The sequence below is a fragment of the Mangifera indica genome, chromosome 10 (genome assembly GCF_011075055.1).
Source record: "Mangifera indica cultivar Alphonso chromosome 10, CATAS_Mindica_2.1, whole genome shotgun sequence".
Taxonomy (NCBI): Eukaryota; Viridiplantae; Streptophyta; class Magnoliopsida; order Sapindales; family Anacardiaceae; genus Mangifera; species Mangifera indica.
This window is the reverse complement of record NC_058146.1, coordinates 15,627,293-15,648,055: the sequence shown is the minus strand read 5'-3', so window position 1 is coordinate 15,648,055 and position 20,763 is coordinate 15,627,293. Positions and strand designations below refer to the sequence as shown.

Sequence of the window (20,763 nt, the reverse complement as noted above, 5' to 3'; positions counted from 1 at the left end):
ATAGACCTTCATGGTCTTTGATATAGTGTTTACATTAATTGATTCTACAAAGTGAAATCGTCTCAATCGCTTGAACACTTTTTTTCGTTTAGAATATATTAAATATCTTCATTATAAAAATATTTTAAAGAAAAACAATAATTAACAAAATTGTAAAAACAAAATAGAAACTAAATTATTAATAAACATTAACAGAACGTACCAATAACAAGTCTACAAAATGAGCAATATTATGTGTAACTACTTTGGATATACAATATGTATACATTTATATGTGTTATTATATAATTGTGTGTTACTTTATTTTCAATTTAAAATCATCAAATCATGAGATGATATATAAAGTGTGTACATATTTGTGTACTCAAAGTAGATACACATATTTTTTTGATAGAGAAAATGCGAGAGGCACTGTCAAATGACCACCCATGTGAGTTGTTCGGTTTTTCTTACTGTTGAGAGCATGAAAACTAGTTGTCTCACTTAAGTGTCAAGCAATTTAAGAAGACATAATTAGACAAAATAGGTTCATTGTAGCACAACCAATAAAATAAAAATTTCCCTTTAATCAAATGTGACAATTAATAATAGAAAAAATGGGAGAGACATTGTCAAATGACCGCCCACACGAGTTATTCGATTCTTCTTAGTGATTGAGTGTATGAAAAATAGTTGTCTCGATTCAAATGTCTAGTAATTCAAAAGACATTAATAGAGAAAATAAGTTCATTGCGACAGAATCGATAAAATAAGTTCAACAATTATATTAAAATCTTGCAATTCGAATAACTTAATAGTGATTTCGATCATATTGCTCTCCACAATTTATATACATTTCCCGAACTGAAAGTTAAATATATTTAGTTTGGATAATATTTTATTATAAAAAATAAAAGTTATCACAAAATAGATTACTTATAAAGTTACTCAATTTAGAGTTACGGGTATTAATATTACCACAAATTTTGACATGTTATTCTAAAAGATTTTTATTTATCGGTTTATAATAACATGTCAACGTTTGTATTTGTTTTTATTATTATTTTTTGTGTATTTAAATCTATCGCCCAAATTTGTTTGGAAGAATTAAATGAATTAAGCTCACTCAAGTGAAAATATGATATGCACACTATAGATTTAATAAGGTGGCCACTCATATCATTGACAAAGTAAAGTTGGTTGGCGGTAAAGTTAACAATTTTTTATACGACTCGTAAACCGATTTGGTATGATATGAAAAAAATAATATTAGGGTTAAATTTTTTTTACATGAAATTTATTTTATGTCAATCTGATATTATTCGAAATTAAATCAGTTAGTATTAAAGTTTACACAAAAGTAACTTGAATCTACTTGAATATTTTAGAGAAATGTTATTTTAATAGAATTTGTTAGAGGTAAATTATAAAAATATTGAAAAACAATATAAACTATAGTTCAAATTTTTACAAATTGCATATAATTATATTTTTATATAATTGTAATTACTCATATTATTTTATTTAAATATTTTATTTTATTATTAAATGGTAAAAAAATATAATTTGATTACTCAAATTATTGATGTATTTTAAGACTCTTAATATGTCATTTTTAAACTATTTATAAATAAAACAAAATGTTATATTGTGTTTTTATTAATAGTAAGTTAAAATAATTCAGTGAAAAAATTAAAACAATAAAAACACTTTGAAGAATAAAAATGATAAATAATTTTTGAGCAATTTAAATATTTAAAGGTTTGATTAAAATTAAAAAATTTAATATGATTCTAATTTAAATCAAGTTAGAGTTAAAGGTTTATTTATGAAATCCAATTGATATAATATGAATATGATCCGATGATACAAAATAATAGGTTTAATTAAAGATTGGCTTAATAGACTTATTCCGACCCAAAGTCTAATCCATTAACAAAATTTTACCAATTAATTTTGAAAAATCTAAATAAATACGTGTCCTTATCTATAATTTTTTAATATAATGACAAAAATACCTACACTCGCATCCTCCATTAATTATTTCTTTTTCACAAATCTTGTTTCACCTCCATCCGGCCGCTTAATCTGCCTCTCTCACTCTGTTTTCCTCCCAAGGCCTTCTCTGAAAACATTGTTATTTCCTCCTTCAAAGACATAGTTTCTGCTCTTCGTTTCGCTACGATGGCTTCCTCCTTGCCGCCTCTAATCTTTTCGGACTCATTCAAGTATTCGACGTCAAAACGCAGACCCCACTTCGTCGCTTGAAGTCTCTGTTATGTGGAAAATTTTCTTTAACAAACATGGAAACAAGCGCTGGCAAAGTTTTCTTTAGCTTGGGCGGGACATCGTTCGTTCAGTCTCATATTTTTTATAACTAACTAAAGTTGGTTTATAAACTTCTTGTACACATAAGACCCATCAATTTATGTACATGGTAAGATAATAGGTTTCTTGTTCATGATTCTTCTTTGAGATGTGGTTTTGGATACGGTGAAAATATATTTTTAAGTTATTTGTTATATTAATTAATAAATAAGAATATGAGTATAATAAAATAAAGATTAATTCTTTTAATATCTAAGTTAAAAATGGTAATAAGATTAATCTTTATATTATGTCTTTCTTAGAGTCGTCATCGATGAAGACAACTCGTCTTTGTTGATAACAACTCCAAGGAGGAGGAGATGATGAAAAGGAAGAGATGGTGTTTAGAGATCGTCGTCATCGTTAAAAAATTGGATTTGAAAGTTTAGAAAACCTAAAGAGAAAATGTAGTTTTTAAAAACTTGAACTAAGAAAAATTGTTAGTTATTAGAGTTTGAGAAAAAATAAAATCAAATTTAAGTTTACTTTAATATTAGAGATAAAATGATGATTTTGTTTTTGAAACTGTTAAATTTAACTGTCTGTAAGTGAATAAATGAGATTTTTAACGTTAACAAAAAGGACTTGAGAAATCAGCATACTTTAGGTGAAAAATAGTACTTTGGCCATTTTTTAATTTGTTACATGATATTAAGGTTGATGTGGCATCATCGCAAGAGGATCCCTTGACCGAATGTCCTCTAAGTGGCAATGTAAATATAATACAATTTGTTATCTTATTCTTGCTTATTATATAAACATATTTTGAATGACTATTTAATTGTTGTTCCGAAATTTTGGGACAAACATCATTGTCGACATTCCCTCCCAAGAGGACACAACATCTACACACCCTGGCTATGGCGATGTAAGTACTCTAAACTTGTTTATAATATATACTATAGAGTTTATTCTACCCTTGTTATTTGTTGTCCTTTGACTCATTTCAGGATGTCAGATTGGTTGTCATTGTAGACATTCCCCCTCAGAAGAAGGCACCCATGCCCTTGATTCAACAATTAACATAGATTTCAATGTGTTACTTTATCTCATTTATGACTTATAATTTATTCTCCTATCTCATTTATAACCATTCATCCTTGTTTGAAATGAAGACGATTTCATCATCGTCTAAGACGAAGACAATTTTATCTTCATCTTGCCCGAAGAAGGCCAGTGAGAAAAGGAAGAGAGACCGAAAGGAGAGATAAGACAAAAGGGAGAAGAACTAACGACCGATGGCCAGAGAGGGCGAATCAACACCTAAAAGAACAAGAATAAACTTTAAAGAGGTATTTGTCACTTTTCAAACTTTGGGTCAAAGGAGAAATTGTGAGTTTTTAAACATGAGAAGAAAAATGTGATAAAACTTTACTTTTTAAACTTTTTTATTAAATCACAATTTTATTTCTAATCTTAACTAAGATTTTTAACAGAAATTTGCTTGTGGATAGATGTTTGAGTTTTTGAAAGTTAAAGGGTGAAAGTTTAAGATTTTACTATATTTTAAGTGAGAATAAGTCTTTTGACCTTAATTTTTTAAGATATTAGACAAAATTCACATGCCCAGTTATACATAGTGAAAGAAAATCATTTTTTCGGTGTAATAAAATAAAAAAGCCCAAATACTTACCCTCTCACAACTTGGCGGTCGGAAATTTTAAAGCAAGCTCTAAATGTCGCATTTAAGAGTTGATTAGAGTCTAACCTAAACAAGGGTAAGTTTGACTCAAACCTAATATGACTAGTTAGAAATTGAGATCATATAAACTGGTCAACAGTAATGTTAAAGCAGAAGAGAGTTGTTGAAAAATAATTATCAAAGAAAGTTAAAAAAAAAAAAAACTGCTGAAAAGTGAGTTCCAATGAGACAATGCTGACAAGATCAACTTGAATCAAGCTCAAGATTAACAAGCTGATATATGGGGTGCTCAAACTCAACTCATTTAAACCGAATGTCAATCTCAACTCAAAGCGGCTCAAATTGAATCCACCCTATTCACATTTGGTCATTTGCGAAATTAGCAATAATCGATGATCACTCATGTTCGGTCCTAATGTTCAAAATTTCAAAACGTCCGGACTGGAGGTGATAATGCATAGAGCCAGAAGAATGCTTAATCTAATTAATTAAAAAAAAAAAAGATTATAAATAATCAAAATAATTATAGGAAGTTATATACAGTAAGGTAATCCATAGAATCAAATCAATCACCAGAAACAAACGAATACCTAATAACAGAGTCAGAAAAAGAGTTGGGTTGAGTTGAATGAATACTTAATAGATTCAGAAAAAATGCAGTCATTTTATTATTAACCAGGCAAAAATATTGACTTACCTGATGAAGAAAAATCTCTCTTTTTAACCATGACTTCTGAATCAAATTCTGCAGGACTTGTTATGGCTGCTTGAAGGTTGAGGTCCACCTTGTGTGAAGTTGAGAGTTTGAGACCTTGACACCATTGTCACCATTGTTGGTGTTTCATAGCTTGTGGTTTCATCACCTCTGCCACTACTCATAGAAAATGTCCGTGTGTTGTCTCCTCTGGTTGTGGCTCTTTGCCATGAATGTGAGCTCAATCCTGAGAGGATATATGCCCTCCCAGTTCGTTCATACAGTTCCATGTTTGCCATTCTCTCCCGGATTTCCCTCAGCTCAGTCTCCAGCCAGTTGCAGAGTCCATCGCCTGCCTGGGCTGAGGCTGAAGCTAAGAGAATTGATCTTCGTTCGGTCAGAAGAGCTTGTGCACCCTCTAACTGTCCCATTTCAGCCATTCTTTGAGCATCTGCAATTGTTTCAGCGACAAGCAGGCGGCTTCTCTGTCTGTCAACCTCCAGACTCACCTCCTTGTCAGCAGTAGACAAAACCTTCGGTCTTCGAATCTCAATTCTCTCACCTTTCACTTCACGGATCTCCATTGAGGTTGAGTCTTTATGCATGCAAAAGACATCCAGTAATGGTGTGCTCTCTAAACTTTTGGAAGAAGACTTTGGAATGGAGATATATACCAGGAATTCCTTCTCCTCATCTGCATATAACTCTCCAATGTCTATGATAGCTTGCTGCCCTTCCATCAAAATGTCACTCTTGTATTTACCAGAGGGTACTGATTCGATTCTTACACCAGCTGAAATTGAACTAATTTTGAGCTGAACATCCTGAGCCACAACACTGAGAAGACCGCCAATGCACCTGGCAAAAGCGTCTTGTAAAATGCTAATGCTTTCAATGAAGGAAAATGTGCCACCTGAAGCATCAGCTATGCCGTGCATTGCAGTGGAATCATGCTCTAAGCCAAACCCAAATGTGTGGACTGGGATGGTTTGTTGTTGAGATTCACCTCCAGGTTCAGAATTCTGAGGACAAATCAGAGAGGGCAATAGGTTCAGATATTCCACTTCATAGCTCGATGTGTTGTCCCTCACACAATCATTATGCCTGCGAACATTGTACGTGTCCTGACCATCGGATAGGAGAATAATACTAGCAACTGGGTTGCGCTCACGACGATCCTCAAGAACACGGACCCCTTTCTTGAGGCCCTCCACAATGTTGGTTCCACCATTAGAGGTAAGAGAATTGATAGCACGAAATGCATCCTCACGACCACAATCAGTCATCCTTTGAAGTGGGAAAATTCTTCGAGCTACTGAAGAGAAAACCACAATAGATAACCGATCTGCAGGGCCTAAGTTCTGCACAATGAAGTGAACAGCACGCTTGAGAAGGGTAAGCTTGCTAGACATGCTGGCACTAACGTCAAGTACTGTGACAAGGTCGATGGGAGCTCGATCAAGATGATTAGCATCACTAAGAAGAGATGGTGCACGGATGTGAACAAGAACAGCAAACTTGGCAGGGGAATCTGTGGCAGAGACAGCAGGATACTCAGGGAAGGCCTTGACAGTCAATGCTTGGGCAGGGGAGGGTGAGGTGGCTGGGCCAATGGAGTTGACCGGGAGCGGTTCATCATCAGCAAAATGGTCACGATCAGATGGAAGCTGTACAGGAGTGGCAGCACTTTGAGGATTCACCCTTGCCCGGTTGCCATGACCATGACGTCTGTTATTATCTATGACATGCACCGGAGCATGGAAGGGAATGTCTTTCCATTCACAGCGGCAAATAGGACAGACGCGATTGCCATGCTGAACATTGCTTGTAATGCAATTGAAGTGAAAAGAATGGGAACATTCAGCAGTGAAGATGGCTAATCCTTGTCCTGTTCTCAAACTTCCCAAGCAGATGGCACAAGTTTTCTGCAAAACGTTCACTTTTTAGTCTTAAAACCATGGCTAATCCTTGTCTGTAAGTTTTATAGTTGTTAGCCCATATTCTTTTGGCTGGTCAAATGTTTCAGCACTGGAATACTCATCATAAAGCAAACTTGCAATTTTCGAAGAATCCATGCTAATATTTGATAAAAAGAAAACATCTGGAAAAGGGGTACATGTGGATTTAAACAGAAAGTAGGAAGCATTACAACCTAAAACACATGCTTAATTAAGTAGAGACCATACGGATACATGCAATGAACCAAACCAGAGATTTGTCACTAGCAGTGGTCCCGACAGATACAACTTAGAAGTCAGTTTGCGAGCACATATAGCTATGGGAATGATTCATGACACCTAATCTAATAAATGTCCACAGTTTGAATGACAGCAGCTTAAGTAAACCATGCTGTGGACTCCATATGTAACAGTTAATATAACTTCAGTCACTTTTAACATTAATAATATAATGATGCCCCCAACAACTAGTAATCTTAAAAATATAATGAAAGCTTCACCAGCAATTAATTTTTCTAATAGTACAGAAGTTGATGGTATGCTGCAGGAAAAATGTGTTTTACTAACCAACTTTCTACTTATTTACAGTTGTATCAATCTAAAGTCTAAATCACCAAAATTTTACTGCATATTCAGTGTTGAATATGGTAGCATCAGCGATATTTGCAACCAAGAGTACAAGAATAATAAATGACAAGAAATTTACAATGCATTCTAGAAAAAGAAAATGAAAGAGAAAGTCATGTATATTTAGGCAGTAGCAACAGGCACTAGTGATTATCAAGAGAATGAAAAAGATAATGGAATTCCGAAAAAGCTACAAGGCTGGCCTTCAACAACATATGATAGGTATGACCCAGATCAACTACTGCAATTTTCCTGACAAAAAATGGAAAGTTAATGACTTGTACATATCACCAAGTCAAAACCACTCCACCAGCCAAAAACTAAACGTTTATAGATAAAGAGCCAAAATTTTCACGTCTCTTGATAAAAACCAACCAAAAGAACATGTTCACCTACTAAATTAATGCTACTCGGATAACTTACTAAGAATAATTCAATAGGAACAGATCAACCTACTCTTCTATCTTAATGATCGCAACAACCAAACAAAACAATTAACATAGACAAATTCATTTCCTTAACCTCTATTTCATGCTATTTATTACACATTAATAAGAAAACACAAAATAATACAAGCTAAAACAAATTCGACTTACTTAATCTAACACAAAATTAAGCCATTTTAACTAGAGAGCAAACCCTTTAATCGATTATTAAGATAAATTTTACAGCCTTTTAATGTCCAATTCAAGCCCACAGGATCTTACGTCGTACCAAGACAGTTCAATACAATTCAAATTCAACTACAGGCAACGACAAAGCAGAACAACTGCACAAGTAAACGACATTTATCCAGGTTGCTGTTGTCATTCTGGATAAGATATGACGCCATGAAAACAAACTGTACAATGGCACTTTCGTGATTTTACACTAGAATTCGGCGAAAAGCAAAAGAGCAAGATCTTCACGTAACGCTAACAGAAAGAGAAAAATTATTATCATATTCAAGATTAAACAGACGTGACCTAACACGAAACATTGAATTCCCAATCTACCCTCACAAACAACGCTAACAAAACGAAACCGCAGGGCAATACGGTCATTACGAGAAAATTTCAAATGCCCGGAGAAACGCAGGCGGTTTTCATGAAACCGAACCCAAAACGAGAAAACCAAAACAAGATCCGAAAACGTTTTCAAAAAATTAATTCAAAAAGCTGCAAACCTTGGAAGATTTATTAGACGGTTGGAAGCTGAAGCTTCGGGAGATACGAGAGGAGGAGCCAGAGCCAGAGCCCGAGCCCGAGCCCGAGAGGGAGGAATGCGAACGGTGGAAACCAGAGGAACGTGGAGAACCGGAACGGGAGGAACGAGGACAGCTGGAACTGGCGTGGAAAGAGAGCTTGATAGAGAACGATTTCCGGAGCTTTCGCAACGTCTCCGCCATTGTCGTTTTCACAGTGCGCTTATCTCGTTTAGGCTTCGGATTCCTTTCACAGTGCGCTTCGCATGGCCGCAAAACGACGACAAAGAAGAAATGAAGAGAAGAAGAAAGCAGAGAGCCTTTTTTGTTTATGTTGTGAGGGAATTTGTTGAGAGAATGTATATAATTAATTGTTGTTAGGTTGAAAAATTAAAGCTAATACAATCAGTAAATTTTTTATTTATTTTATTTTATTTTATAAAGTAATTTACAATTAGTAGATAGCTTATAAATTTTTTTTATTGAGGGAGTAAAATTCTTTATTCTGAGCGTAATTATAATTAATAATAAATAAATAAAATTTATATTTATGGGAATTAATCGGATTGATATATTTTGTAAAAATAATTTTAATAAATTTTGTGAGTTTTTCACATCTTTGAAAATTTATAACAAAAAGAGAAATTAATGAAACACCCCAAATTTAATCATGTTAAACAAAAATATCTATTTTTTTCAACACAAAGCAAAAATACCCAATAAATAAGAATAGATTGAAGTGTCTTTGTATATAAACCAAGTCAATACAATTACCCAAGTCATTTTTCCATGAAAACAATATTGAATTTTTTGTAAAAATTCAAAGGTTTCACGAGTTTAATGACCGTTGCACCACTTTGGCTTTTCTTCGACAATTTTTGTAGTTTTCCAACAACAAAAATGGTAAAGAAGGTTAATATATTGTCCCTTGTTATGTTTGAATCATTTTGATGTTAAGATTTTACTGATTATATAAAGATTTTAAGCGTTATTAGTTAGGATTTTTAGTTTTGAACAATTGATTTTATAGATAGGTTATTACTTCTTTTAGATGAATCAGTTAAGGATTTTTGTATTAGAATATGTATAAATTTGTTTATTATTGAAATAAGAGCGGAAAAATGCAATTTTGGTCAGAAATCTAATTTAGAAATATGAAATGTTTTCTTTTTGAATGAACTTACAGTATTGGATATTGAGTGAAACTAAAATCTAAATGGTGTGGGAATACATGAAAGGTAGGGGTTTATATAGAAAACATGAATGATAGTTTTTGTGATTTTAAAAAGTAATTGGGCATTTTTCTCTTAAATAGTTTGACTTTTGGGTATTTTTGCTTTGGCCCTTTAAACTTGGACATTTTTGCTTAAAACTCATTGTATTTGGACAATTAATTTAATTTCTCTAATAAATCTAACAAATATTCATTATGGTCTTATAATTTTTTTGGTACTGTTGTGGAGTGTATTTTAGGAGAGAATTTGGACATTGCACCCAGAAAAATTCTCACAGCTAGGCTTAATATTAGAAGTAGGATCGGATTGGTTTTTTATTTTTTTCTTTAAGCAATTGGATTCGTTTTGAACTAATTTTACTCAGAGTTGAAGAATTGTTTGAATTAATCTAATCATTTAAGATTAAGTTGATTCAAGTTAAATACAAAATAAAATTATTTTTGAGTCTCAACTCGGTGATATCAAACCAATCTAAAACATTGTTTTTTCAGAGGGAATCCCCAAAGAAGTCTTATTAATGCTCAATTTAGATTGAATCTAACATTTCGTAAAAGTCGATACTTGATTATTACTAAGAGACATTTGGTTTTGGGAATGTTTTATTAATAAAATTGAAAGATTATTTTGAAGATAGATTACTGTAAAGATTACTTGGTATAAATTATTACTATATTTGATAAAAATAGGTAGGTATAAATAATTATTATATTTGATTAGAGGTAATAAAAAAATACTAGTAAATTATTTTACTTAAATACCTTATGATATAATTATTTTAAAATATTTTTATATTATTTGTTATATTAATTGAAAATATTATTATTTTTGCTTTAAAAAATTAAAAAAATAATATATTATAATAAAATCATGATTACTTTGGTAATATTTTAATACCTAAGGTAGAGATGGTAATCAGAGTATCTCTTATATTAATTGTCACATCACTTTTGGTAATAGAAGATTAATTAAATATTTTATTATTTATAAACTAAATAAAGTAATATAAGTAATAAAAAATAAATTACTAGAGTAATTTTTAATACTCTCAACCAAACACACCCTTAATGTGTGTTTTTTTTTTGTAACATGAAACTCTTACTTAAGTCTGACTAACTCTTTTGTGTCTAGCCAAAAGCTATCTTTTTGTGCATACTCGATAACTACCTTGTCGATTTTGTTTAGATCTAAACTAATCACGCCAAGTAAAAGAAAATCTCACGTCTAATAATTTACCTTACAACCATTACACCAAAATATTTAAATATAAGGTAATAAACAAATATATAATACAGGAGATTAAAATTAATAATTTAAATATTAAAAAATTAAAATGTTATTTTTTAGGTTGAACTCGGGTCAACCAAAATTATTTTAAGCTCGAGCTATAACCAAAATCTCATCTATTCTGCGAACTCAAACTAAAAATATATGATTTATGCTAAAGAAATGATAAATAGATATATGTTTTTGTGAAGGATACAGATTTTGAAAAAAGTGTTATTATGTGTGTTTATCAATCATGAGTATCAATGATGATGTGTTATCATATAATTAGATATTAATTTATTCATAATTTAAAATAATAACACATCATTATTGATACCTAAAATTGGTATTTATTATAAGTACAAATAATTTTATTGATTTCAATATAACCATAATTAAACACATTAAAAACAAAATTTATGCATGAGTACTAATTTATATATTAACATTGATATTTCATTATATAATTGAATATTATTTATTTTTAATTTAAAATCTCACAATATTACCGTATGAGTTGATGTTATTATGTCTAGTTAGTAGCACACATACTTTTACTATTAAAAAAATAATAAAACTATGTACACAAATAAATTATACAAATTTATATATATAAACTGAGATAATAATGTATGATTGGGTGATATGATTATTTAGTTTTTTTTTTTCACTTTAAAATCATTTAATCAAATTCTATCATATTAGATTATATATTTAAATTTATATAATTTATTTATATATAATATTGCAATATTACACTTAATTTTAAATATATATTTAAATATTAAATAATATATTATTATATAATTATACATAATTATAGTTTCTAGATATTGAAAAATAAGGAAAATGAAGACTAGCGTATTGATTCGAGCTTAAAGCCTAGAAATCAGGATATTGATTAAACTAACCATTTATTTTGCCTTTTATATATATATAAAATCATCTTCTATTCTATTATACAAATATAACCATTTTTTAAATTGATTTTACCTTTAAAAGAAGAAAATTATGAGATTTGGGGTTAGCCAACCAATCAAATTTTTAAAAATAAGTTGGTTGGCTAATCACCTGGCTGATCTTTCCACCGTCAAAGTCATCAGAAATTTTCACACTTTCATCTTATTTCACCTCATATTTCAATTTTGATTGAGCAAGTAAGTGAGTTTTACATCTTGATTTGGTAAGTTTATGTTTGATTGGATAAGTATAAAACTTAAAAATATTTTAAATATTTTATGTTTTGGACTATATATGTATAATAGGAAAAAAAATGATTATATATGTATACAAATAGAAAAAAAAAAGTTATTTTAATCAATATCCCCTATAAATCTCCACATGTGTCAAATTTATTACTCTTGAACACGAATAATTATATGTAACGACTTTTGATAAAATAAAATAGGATCCCTTCTAAGGTTTAATTCAATTTGAATTAAGTTTGAATTTAGATAAACTCATTTGGTTCGATTTGACAAAATCAAGTTCAAGTTGGATGAACTATCTTTAAACTAGTTTAAATTTGATTTAATTTGAGAGAAGTTATACTCTAATTCGGTTGGAGTTTGTCTACAGTATCAAGTTGAGTTCGAGTTTAGGGTTGGTTTATTAGTATAGTTAAATCAAAATTAATCTAAACAATATTATTTTGATGTATTTGATCAAAACGATTTCGTTTTAGTCAATTCAAATTGAGTTTTTTTAAATTTGTGAATTTGACAAATAAAACATTTTCAAACTTAAATTTTTAATAATATAAAACTCTTAAACTCAAATTTAAACTCAAATTCAATTTAACTGAACTCGTCTTAAACTTTTTCTAAATGAATTGACAAAAGAATACAAGTTATCTTAGTTAGAGTCAATCTTTTATCCCTTCAGTATTTTTATCATATTTTTATCCCTATGTATAACTATGGACCAATGTCCCTTTCATCATAATTTAAATAGCTCTATATTTAATAATATAAAATTTTGAAAAATCCCACTTGATATAAGGTGGCTAAGAGGAAGCGTCTTGGAAATTTCCATAAGGTGAAAGTCAAAATATAATATATGGGCAAGGCAAGACTTATTATTGGTAGCAATCAAGCCATTTGAGCTTTATGCATATTTAATTTATATAAATAAACTCAGGGCTTTGCTTTTATTTATTTATTTATGGAGAAAAATAAAAAAATGTTATGTCTAGTGGATGGGTTCAAAAGTTATTTCCAATAGTTAAATATAGGCCAAATAACTATTTTTATCCAAATTTTAATATAAAAATAAATATATATCTGTAAAATTTTAAAAATTTAAATATCTATTTATGGTAAAATTTTGATTAAAAATCTCAATTAAGGTTAATGGTAAAATTATTATTTACTAAAAAAATTAAAATTTTATCACATTTTACTCTTCCAAGTTTAAAAATCTTACGATTCACCCTCCAACTTTTTCAAGTTTTAAAAAGTGATATTTTATCTTCAAATTTCTAGATTTTCTTTCTCTCCTCACCAACGACAATCTTCGATGATGACAACCTCTAGAAACTTCGCTAGAGAGCTGGAACCATCTATTAAACGTTCATTCATTTATCTCATTAGTACCAACTATTTGTATATTTGCACATATATTTTTTTTAATAATTACTATATCAAATAATTCATAGTTCATTAATTATATAATTAATATATATATTTACATATATAAAATTACTCTTTATAAAATTTATTAAATTCAAATATTTATATATAAGAATGTATAATTACTATATGATTTTTGCGCTCATGTTTTTGGTTTTAAGTTTTAAAATCACATAGAATGCGTTTGATAACCAATTTAGTAACATTATTTAATGTTGACATTATGTGGGTAAATGAAATGTGCGGTAACAATACTTAACTGTTACTTTATTATTGAACTGTACAGTGGCGTTACTGGCCAGACACTGTTTTGTGATCATCTTGCTTTAATGCTTTGTACTTGTGTGCACGTTTTAGTATAAATGACGTGAAGGAGATTGATAAACAGTTTAATAATATTTTCTGTAGTTGCTGTGAAATTAGGTAATGTAATTGAATTTACTGGGCTGACACCTTCTAGACATGGGTGGATTCGAGTCTAGTCAAACTTTATTATTATATATTGTTTTGATGTTTATTAATTTAATAACATTATTTTAGTTAATTCGAATCAAACATTTTCAAACATACGAGTTTGATAGATTGAACATCTTTAAACTCGAGTTTAAACTTGACAATATAAAACTCTTAGCTTGAGCATGTCTAAGTCGAGTTCATTCGAGCTCCTTTGAGCTAAGCTGACATTTGTACTTAAGCCAACTTGGCTCTAATCCACCACTACTTGTAGAGCCCACTTTGCTTTATTGCTTTTGTAATTATGTTTGTGTGTGATCTGAATTTGGAATTGAATGTGGGATGTTTGCTCTGTGTGAGCTTATAGGTGAGGTTATAGAAGTAAGAATGGAATATGATCATGAGTTATTATTACCATTTTAGATATAGATTTAACACTGATAAGTTGTTAGCAAATGTTATTGAATTTTCCAGCAACAAGGGTCGTTATCGTTATGTTCTTCGCTTTAATGTTTTTGTAATTGTGTGTGTCCATAAGTTGTGGCTTTTGTTTTACTAGGAGAAATTTTATAAGAGTACTCTACTCTTAGCATATCAGAGTTTTAGTATAGTGTACGGAGACTTAAGCATATCACCGATATATGTTTACCAGAGCACATTTTCGGGAAAGTTGAGGCTTCACGAGGAAGATGATGTAATTCTCAGGTTACTTTCTTTGGTTTTCTGGACTTTGACTTTGATCCCTCTATGCAAGTACATTATAGCTGTCTTAGGAGCAGATGATAATGGTGAAGGTGCTTCCAAAAGACCTGCATGAGTAACATTATAGCTGTCTTAGGTATATCTTAATATGATGGAATAAATGAGTAACATCATTCTAATTTTTTCGTTTTTCATGTATGCAGTCCTTTCTGCAGTCAATGGCGTAAAAGTAAAGGCTAAGGGGCTACATGAGAGTAGGTGAAAGTAGCATTTTCTTCTCCTTTTGGAGGTGCTCACTTTTTCTAATTTTTATGCCTAGTTTATCAATCTTTTTACCTCTTTGAGGTGTGATATGTTCATGTGCGCTGTTTCAATAGAAATTCCTATGGAATTGGTTGTTTATAAAAATAAATCAGTTCATATAATTTCATCTAGAATGGGCAAATATTGTGATAAACTTTTTGTCACTATTTTCTTGTGGCTTTTTGTTAATATGTTTTTTATCTTGCAGATTATACTGTATTGATTGCTTGCCTGATTTTGGTGGGGCTGTTTGCACTTTACATTTTGGGACGCACAGGGTTAGCTTTGTTTTTGCTCCGATCTTGTTAGCATGGCTCATATGCATTAGTCTGGCTGGTTTATACAACATAATACATTGGAATCCAGGCATTATCAGAGCTCTTTCACCATATTATGTATATATCTTTTCAAAAAGGCTGGAAAAGATTTATGGAGTTCTCCTGGAGGAGTTGTTCTGTGCATCACAGGTTTGTTGGTTTTGCATCTCGATACCCAGTTTTCAGTTCAAGCCTAGTGTTATGGTAACTACTAAAAATTAGTCTTCTCTTATCAGGTGCAGAGGCCATGTTTGCTGATCTTGGTCATTTTTCTCAGCTTGCTATTCGGGTGAGCCATCATCTTTATCTGTTCTAGTTTCTAGAAGTTCAATGATAAAAACGAATTACCCATGCATGGTAATTCTAATTGATTATTCGGTGCGAATTTTAGAATTCATACCTTCTTCATGAATACTTCTGCTATCCATTTCTTAGTTTAGTGGTTTTAAAGGAATTTTTTACTTATATCTAGTAGAAAAGCTTGTCCTCTATATAATTTCTTCTAGCATTAAGATTTTGGTCGGCATAATGCATTTGGTATTGTTACAGTTAATTATTTCTGGTTTATAGATTTTCTGTAACGTTTTTTAACCTCTCAGATTGCATTTACTTCTGTTGTTTACCCATCTTTAATTGTTGCCTATATGGGTGAGGCTGCTTCTTACTCCAAGCATACAAGGGACCTTGAGAGAAGCTTCTTCAAAGCCATCCTCGGTAATTTTTTAACATTTCAATTAAAATATGACCTTTACTTAAAGTGGGTGTAACTATAGTAAGGTTAGAAACTTATCACTCTGCTTTCTCTGCATATTTTACCATTGACTTAGGGTGGCCACGGTGGGCCCTTGCTGCGGGCTCAGTTTTGTGAAATCCATCTTCAGCTTTGTCTGGCTAAGAATATGAAGAGATTGGTCTATTTGAGAGAAATTTGAGTTTCTTATTGTAAATTATCAGTGGCACAAAAGTCTTTCAGGAAGAATTTCTGATTAATAGTTTTGGTGTATGTCTTAGTTTAGCCATCTTTTTCTTTTAAGGGTTAACTGGAGGGGCAAGTTAAAGAAAATATGTGTCACAATCCTCTAGTAGCATTAAATGTACTCTTGACTTACTTACAAGCTCTTATAATGGATAAATTTGCGTCATTTTTCTATTGATTTCGAATGTTCAGGCAAAATTGATCACTGATTCAGTATTTGAACCCGAATGCAGCAGCATTTCCTGTGGGTAATTTCTCCTGATATTTCTTTTCCCTTTTCAGAGGCTGTATTTTGGCCAATATTGGTCATTGCCACCCTTGCCACAGCTGTGGCAAGTCAGGCAATTTTTTCTGCTACTTTCTCAATAATCAGCCAATGTAGAGCGCTGAGGTGCTTCCCTCGTGTCAAAGTAATACACGCATCAAGCCAGATACATGGGCAGATCTATTTACCAGAGATGAACCGGATCTCGATGGTTCTGTGCATTGCCGTTGTTGCTGGCTTCGGAGACACAAATATGATGTGATGACGATTGCAATGCTTTTGAGAATCAACTACTTGAAACCATAGCCGAGTTTCTGTGCAGATGTGATGATGATTGCAATGCTGAAACTTCTGGGGTGATGACTATGATTGATTCAAGGCCAGAAGTGGATGCAGGCGGTTTAGGACAAGAAAATGGAGTTGTTATTGGGAGTAACTGGAAGAGAGTAAGATTTTGCGGCATTGTATGCAGTAAAGAATTGTAGGAACTTGAGGATGCTAGGGAATCTGGTCTGGCATATATGATGGGCAATACTTGTGTCTTGGCAACTGATGCATCTTCATATATGAAGAAGTTTGTCATCAACATTGTATATGGTTTCTTGAGAAGGAACTGCCAGCGACCAGCTTCTGCGTTTGGTGTGCCTTACACATCCCTGATTGAAGTAGGAATGGCTTATCGAGTGTGGTCTCACAGAAAACCAGCAAGTCCGGGCAACAGTCCGAGTTTTACGTGATCTTGTACAGATTTATTTATTGATGTCTGCAACTTTAGGAATATAAAGAAGCTAAAAGAACTAGGAATACTGTAATTATATTCTTTTCTTTCTTTATATAATATACACGAGATTATTTTTCACTGCCAATTACATTATTTTGCAATACTGGATCAATTTTTGGTGCAGTTATCAAATTACTCATCTTGCATGCATAATTTAGGCCATGGCTGGCCGACCCTGTGGCTTGTTTAGTCTGGGTGAGCGATTGGCTCGCTTCAAACTGTGATTCAATCAAGTAAATTGCGCAAACTCTAACCAAATTTGAACTTAAGTACCAATCATGAAATTAATATTATACTATATATGATACATATTTTACAATATAATACAAATAAAAAATAATTTATATACTAAGATGAATTAAAAAATTATTGATATAATAAACGTATTTAAGTGACAATATGATAGGATAGATGAGAAATTTTAGAATTTAAATGATATTTATAACATTTTTTAAAATGGTAATGTGATCATTGAAATTTTGAATAGAATAAATAATATATAGTACAAAAAACTAACTTTCGGATATACAATCGAATAAGAAGGTCCTAAAGTTTATTAGTTATGAGACCAATAAATTTAGAGAAATTTTAAAAAATGGCCAAAATGCCCTCCTATTAAGCCAAAATACCCAAAATCACTATTTCCAAACAAAAAATGCCTATGACTTTTTTTAAATACCAAAATTATCCTTCCTCTCATATTTATATAACTCTCTTCACTCACTATGGGGGTTAAATGTAATTTTAGATAAATATAGGGGTTTTTTGGATATTTTACATTGTAAAGACATTTTCATATTTATTTATTTATTTCAAACTTTTTCTAAAATGTCAAAATTACCCTTCCCCTCATCTATATAGACCTTCCTCACTCATTTTATTTACACGCACTTCTCATATCACTCAAACACTCATTCTCACTTTCATTTTTTTTTCAACATCAATTAGTAGGAATTCGTTAGGACGAAAGAAGTTCGTATTTCTAAATTCGATTCGAAAAAATACTATTCATCGAAAAAAGGTATTTATGCTAATCTTAGCCTAAAACTAAATTTTATTTGTTAAGTCTAGTTTTTATGTCATAATATGAGAGTTAAATGCAATGTTTGACAAGTATGAGGGGGTAAACTGTAATTTAGGATAAATATGAGGGGTTTTTAGATATTTTACATTGTAAAGACATTTTCATATTTATTTATTTATTTCATTACTTTTTTTAAAATGTCAAAATTACCCTTCCCCTCATCTATATAAACCCTCCTCACTCATTTTATTTGCACACACTTCTCATATCACTTAAACACTCACTCTCACTTTCATTTTTTTTTCAACATCAATTAGTAGGGATTCGTTCGGACGAAAGAAATTCGTATTTTTGAATTTGACTCGAAAAATTACTATTTATCGAAAAAAGGTATTTATGCCAATCTTAGCCTAAAACTTAATTTTATTTGTTAAGTCTAGTTTTTATGTCATAATATGAGGGTTAAATGCAATGTTTGACAAATATGGGGGGTTAACTATAATTTAGGGTAAATATGGGGTTTTTTTTGGATATTTTACATTGTAAAGACATTTTCATATTTATTTATTTATTTCATTACTTTTTTTAAAATGTCAAAATTACCCTTCCCCTCATCTATATAAACCCTTCTCACTCATTTTATTTGCACACACTTCTCATATCACTCAAACACTCACTCTCACTTTCATTTTTTTTTCAACATCAATTAGTAGGGATTCGTTCGGACGAAAGAAGTTCGTATTTTTGAATTCGACTCGAAAAATTACTATTTATCAAAAAAAGGTATTTATGCCAATCTTAGCCTAAAACTTAATTTTATTTGTTAAGTCTAGTTTTTATGTCATAATATGGGGGTTAAATGTAATGTTTGACAAGTATGGGGGGTTAAAGTAGTTTAGGATAAATATGTGGGGTTTTTGGATATTTTACATTGTAATGGCATTTTCATATTTATTTATTTATTTATTTATTTTATTACTTTTTCTAAAATGTCAAAATTACCCTTTCTCTCATCTATATAAACCCTCCTCACTCATTTTATTTACACACACTTCTCATATCACTCAAACACTCACTCTCACTTTCATTTTTTTGTCAACATCAATTAGTAGGGATTCGTTCGGACAAAAGAAGTTCGTATTTTTAAATTCGAATCGAAAAAATACTATTCATCAAAAAAAGGTATTTATGCCAATCTTAGCCTAAAACTTAATTTTATTTGTTAAGTCTAGTTTTTATGTCATAATATGGGGGTTAAATGTAATGTTTGACAAGTATGGGGGGGTTAACTATAATTTAGGATAAATATGGGGGGTTTTTGGATATTTTAGATAAATATGGGGGGTTTTGGATATTTTACAATATATACAGGATTTATATAACATGTTAAAAATAGATAGGTATTGCTTTGATACAAGACAACATACAAGGGTGTTAAATAAAGAAAGAGATAATTGAGGGGTCAAATGAAATGTTATTAAAATTAGGGTGCATTTTCGTATTAAACATTGTAGGCGCATTATAATTGAAATTATAGGTTTTTTCGACTTTCACCGCTTTAGGATATATCAATGCACATTTTTCAGATTTTTGAAGAATTTTTCGATTGTGGCCATACTAGGGTATTTCAACTTTTAGATTCTGAATTTCAGTTTCGTTATTTCGAATTTCATCGCTTTAGGATATATCGATTCGTATTTTTCAGATTTCTGAAGAATTTTTTGATTGTTGTCATTCTATGGTATTTCAACTTTTAGGATTCAAATTTCAATTCTGTTTTTTTGAATCTCACCGTTTTAGCATATATCAACTCGTATTTTTCAGATTTTCGTAGAATTGTTCGATTATTACCATTCTAGGGTATTTCAACTTTTAGAATTCGAATTTCAGCTCAGTTTTTTTGAATTTTATCGTTTTAGGATATATCCACTAGTATTTTTCAGATTTCTGAAGAAATTTTTTATTATTGACATTTTAAAGTATTTCAAAGTATAGAATATTATAAAAACGTTTTAAATGGAACGTTACAAACAGATAGATGCATTTTGATATAAGATAACATACGAAAGTGTTATATAAATTGTTAAATAATTATAGGGGGATAAATAAAATATTAGAAAAATATGAGGAGTTTTTTTAATTATTAATAATTGTACGACTGATTTACATAGTTATTATTGATTTTTTTTATTATAAATGAATAATTATCTTCAAAAACTTGTCATTGCAGGATTGCAAATTAAAATGGATGGTTATGCATCGGTTCGTTACCAGGGAGAATGGATTCAAGGTCGCAACAACACAATGAAATATGTTGGAGGAGCCAAACAATTGATTAAAATCCCTTATGGAACAACATTC

At 30.8% G+C, this 20,763-nt stretch overlaps 1 protein-coding gene and 1 pseudogene across 3 annotated transcripts; one reads left to right on the top strand and one right to left on the bottom strand.

Moving 5' to 3' along the window:
- Positions 1-1,804: 1,804 nt before the first annotated feature.
- On the bottom strand, positions 1,805-8,811 carry LOC123228058 (E3 ubiquitin-protein ligase WAV3-like). 3 transcript variants are annotated; one of them, XM_044653258.1, is made up of 3 exons: positions 8,433-8,811; positions 4,686-6,607; positions 1,805-2,252 (listed from the first exon to the last, which is right to left on the bottom strand). In XM_044653258.1, the coding sequence occupies exons 1-2, from the start codon at positions 8,652-8,654 to the stop codon at positions 4,727-4,729; spliced, it is 2,103 nt and encodes a 700-aa protein (XP_044509193.1). In that variant the 5' UTR covers positions 8,655-8,811; the 3' UTR covers positions 1,805-2,252; positions 4,686-4,726. The 3 variants fall into 3 exon arrangements, with proteins under 3 accessions (XP_044509193.1, XP_044509192.1, XP_044509191.1); XM_044653257.1 differs by lacking the exon at positions 1,805-2,252 and adding an exon at positions 4,493-4,578; XM_044653256.1 differs by lacking the exon at positions 1,805-2,252 and having other exon boundaries at positions 4,493-6,607.
- Positions 8,812-14,434: 5,623 nt separating this feature from the next.
- On the top strand, positions 14,435-17,439 carry LOC123226801 (annotated as a pseudogene).
- The last annotated feature ends 3,324 nt before the right edge of the window (positions 17,440-20,763 follow it).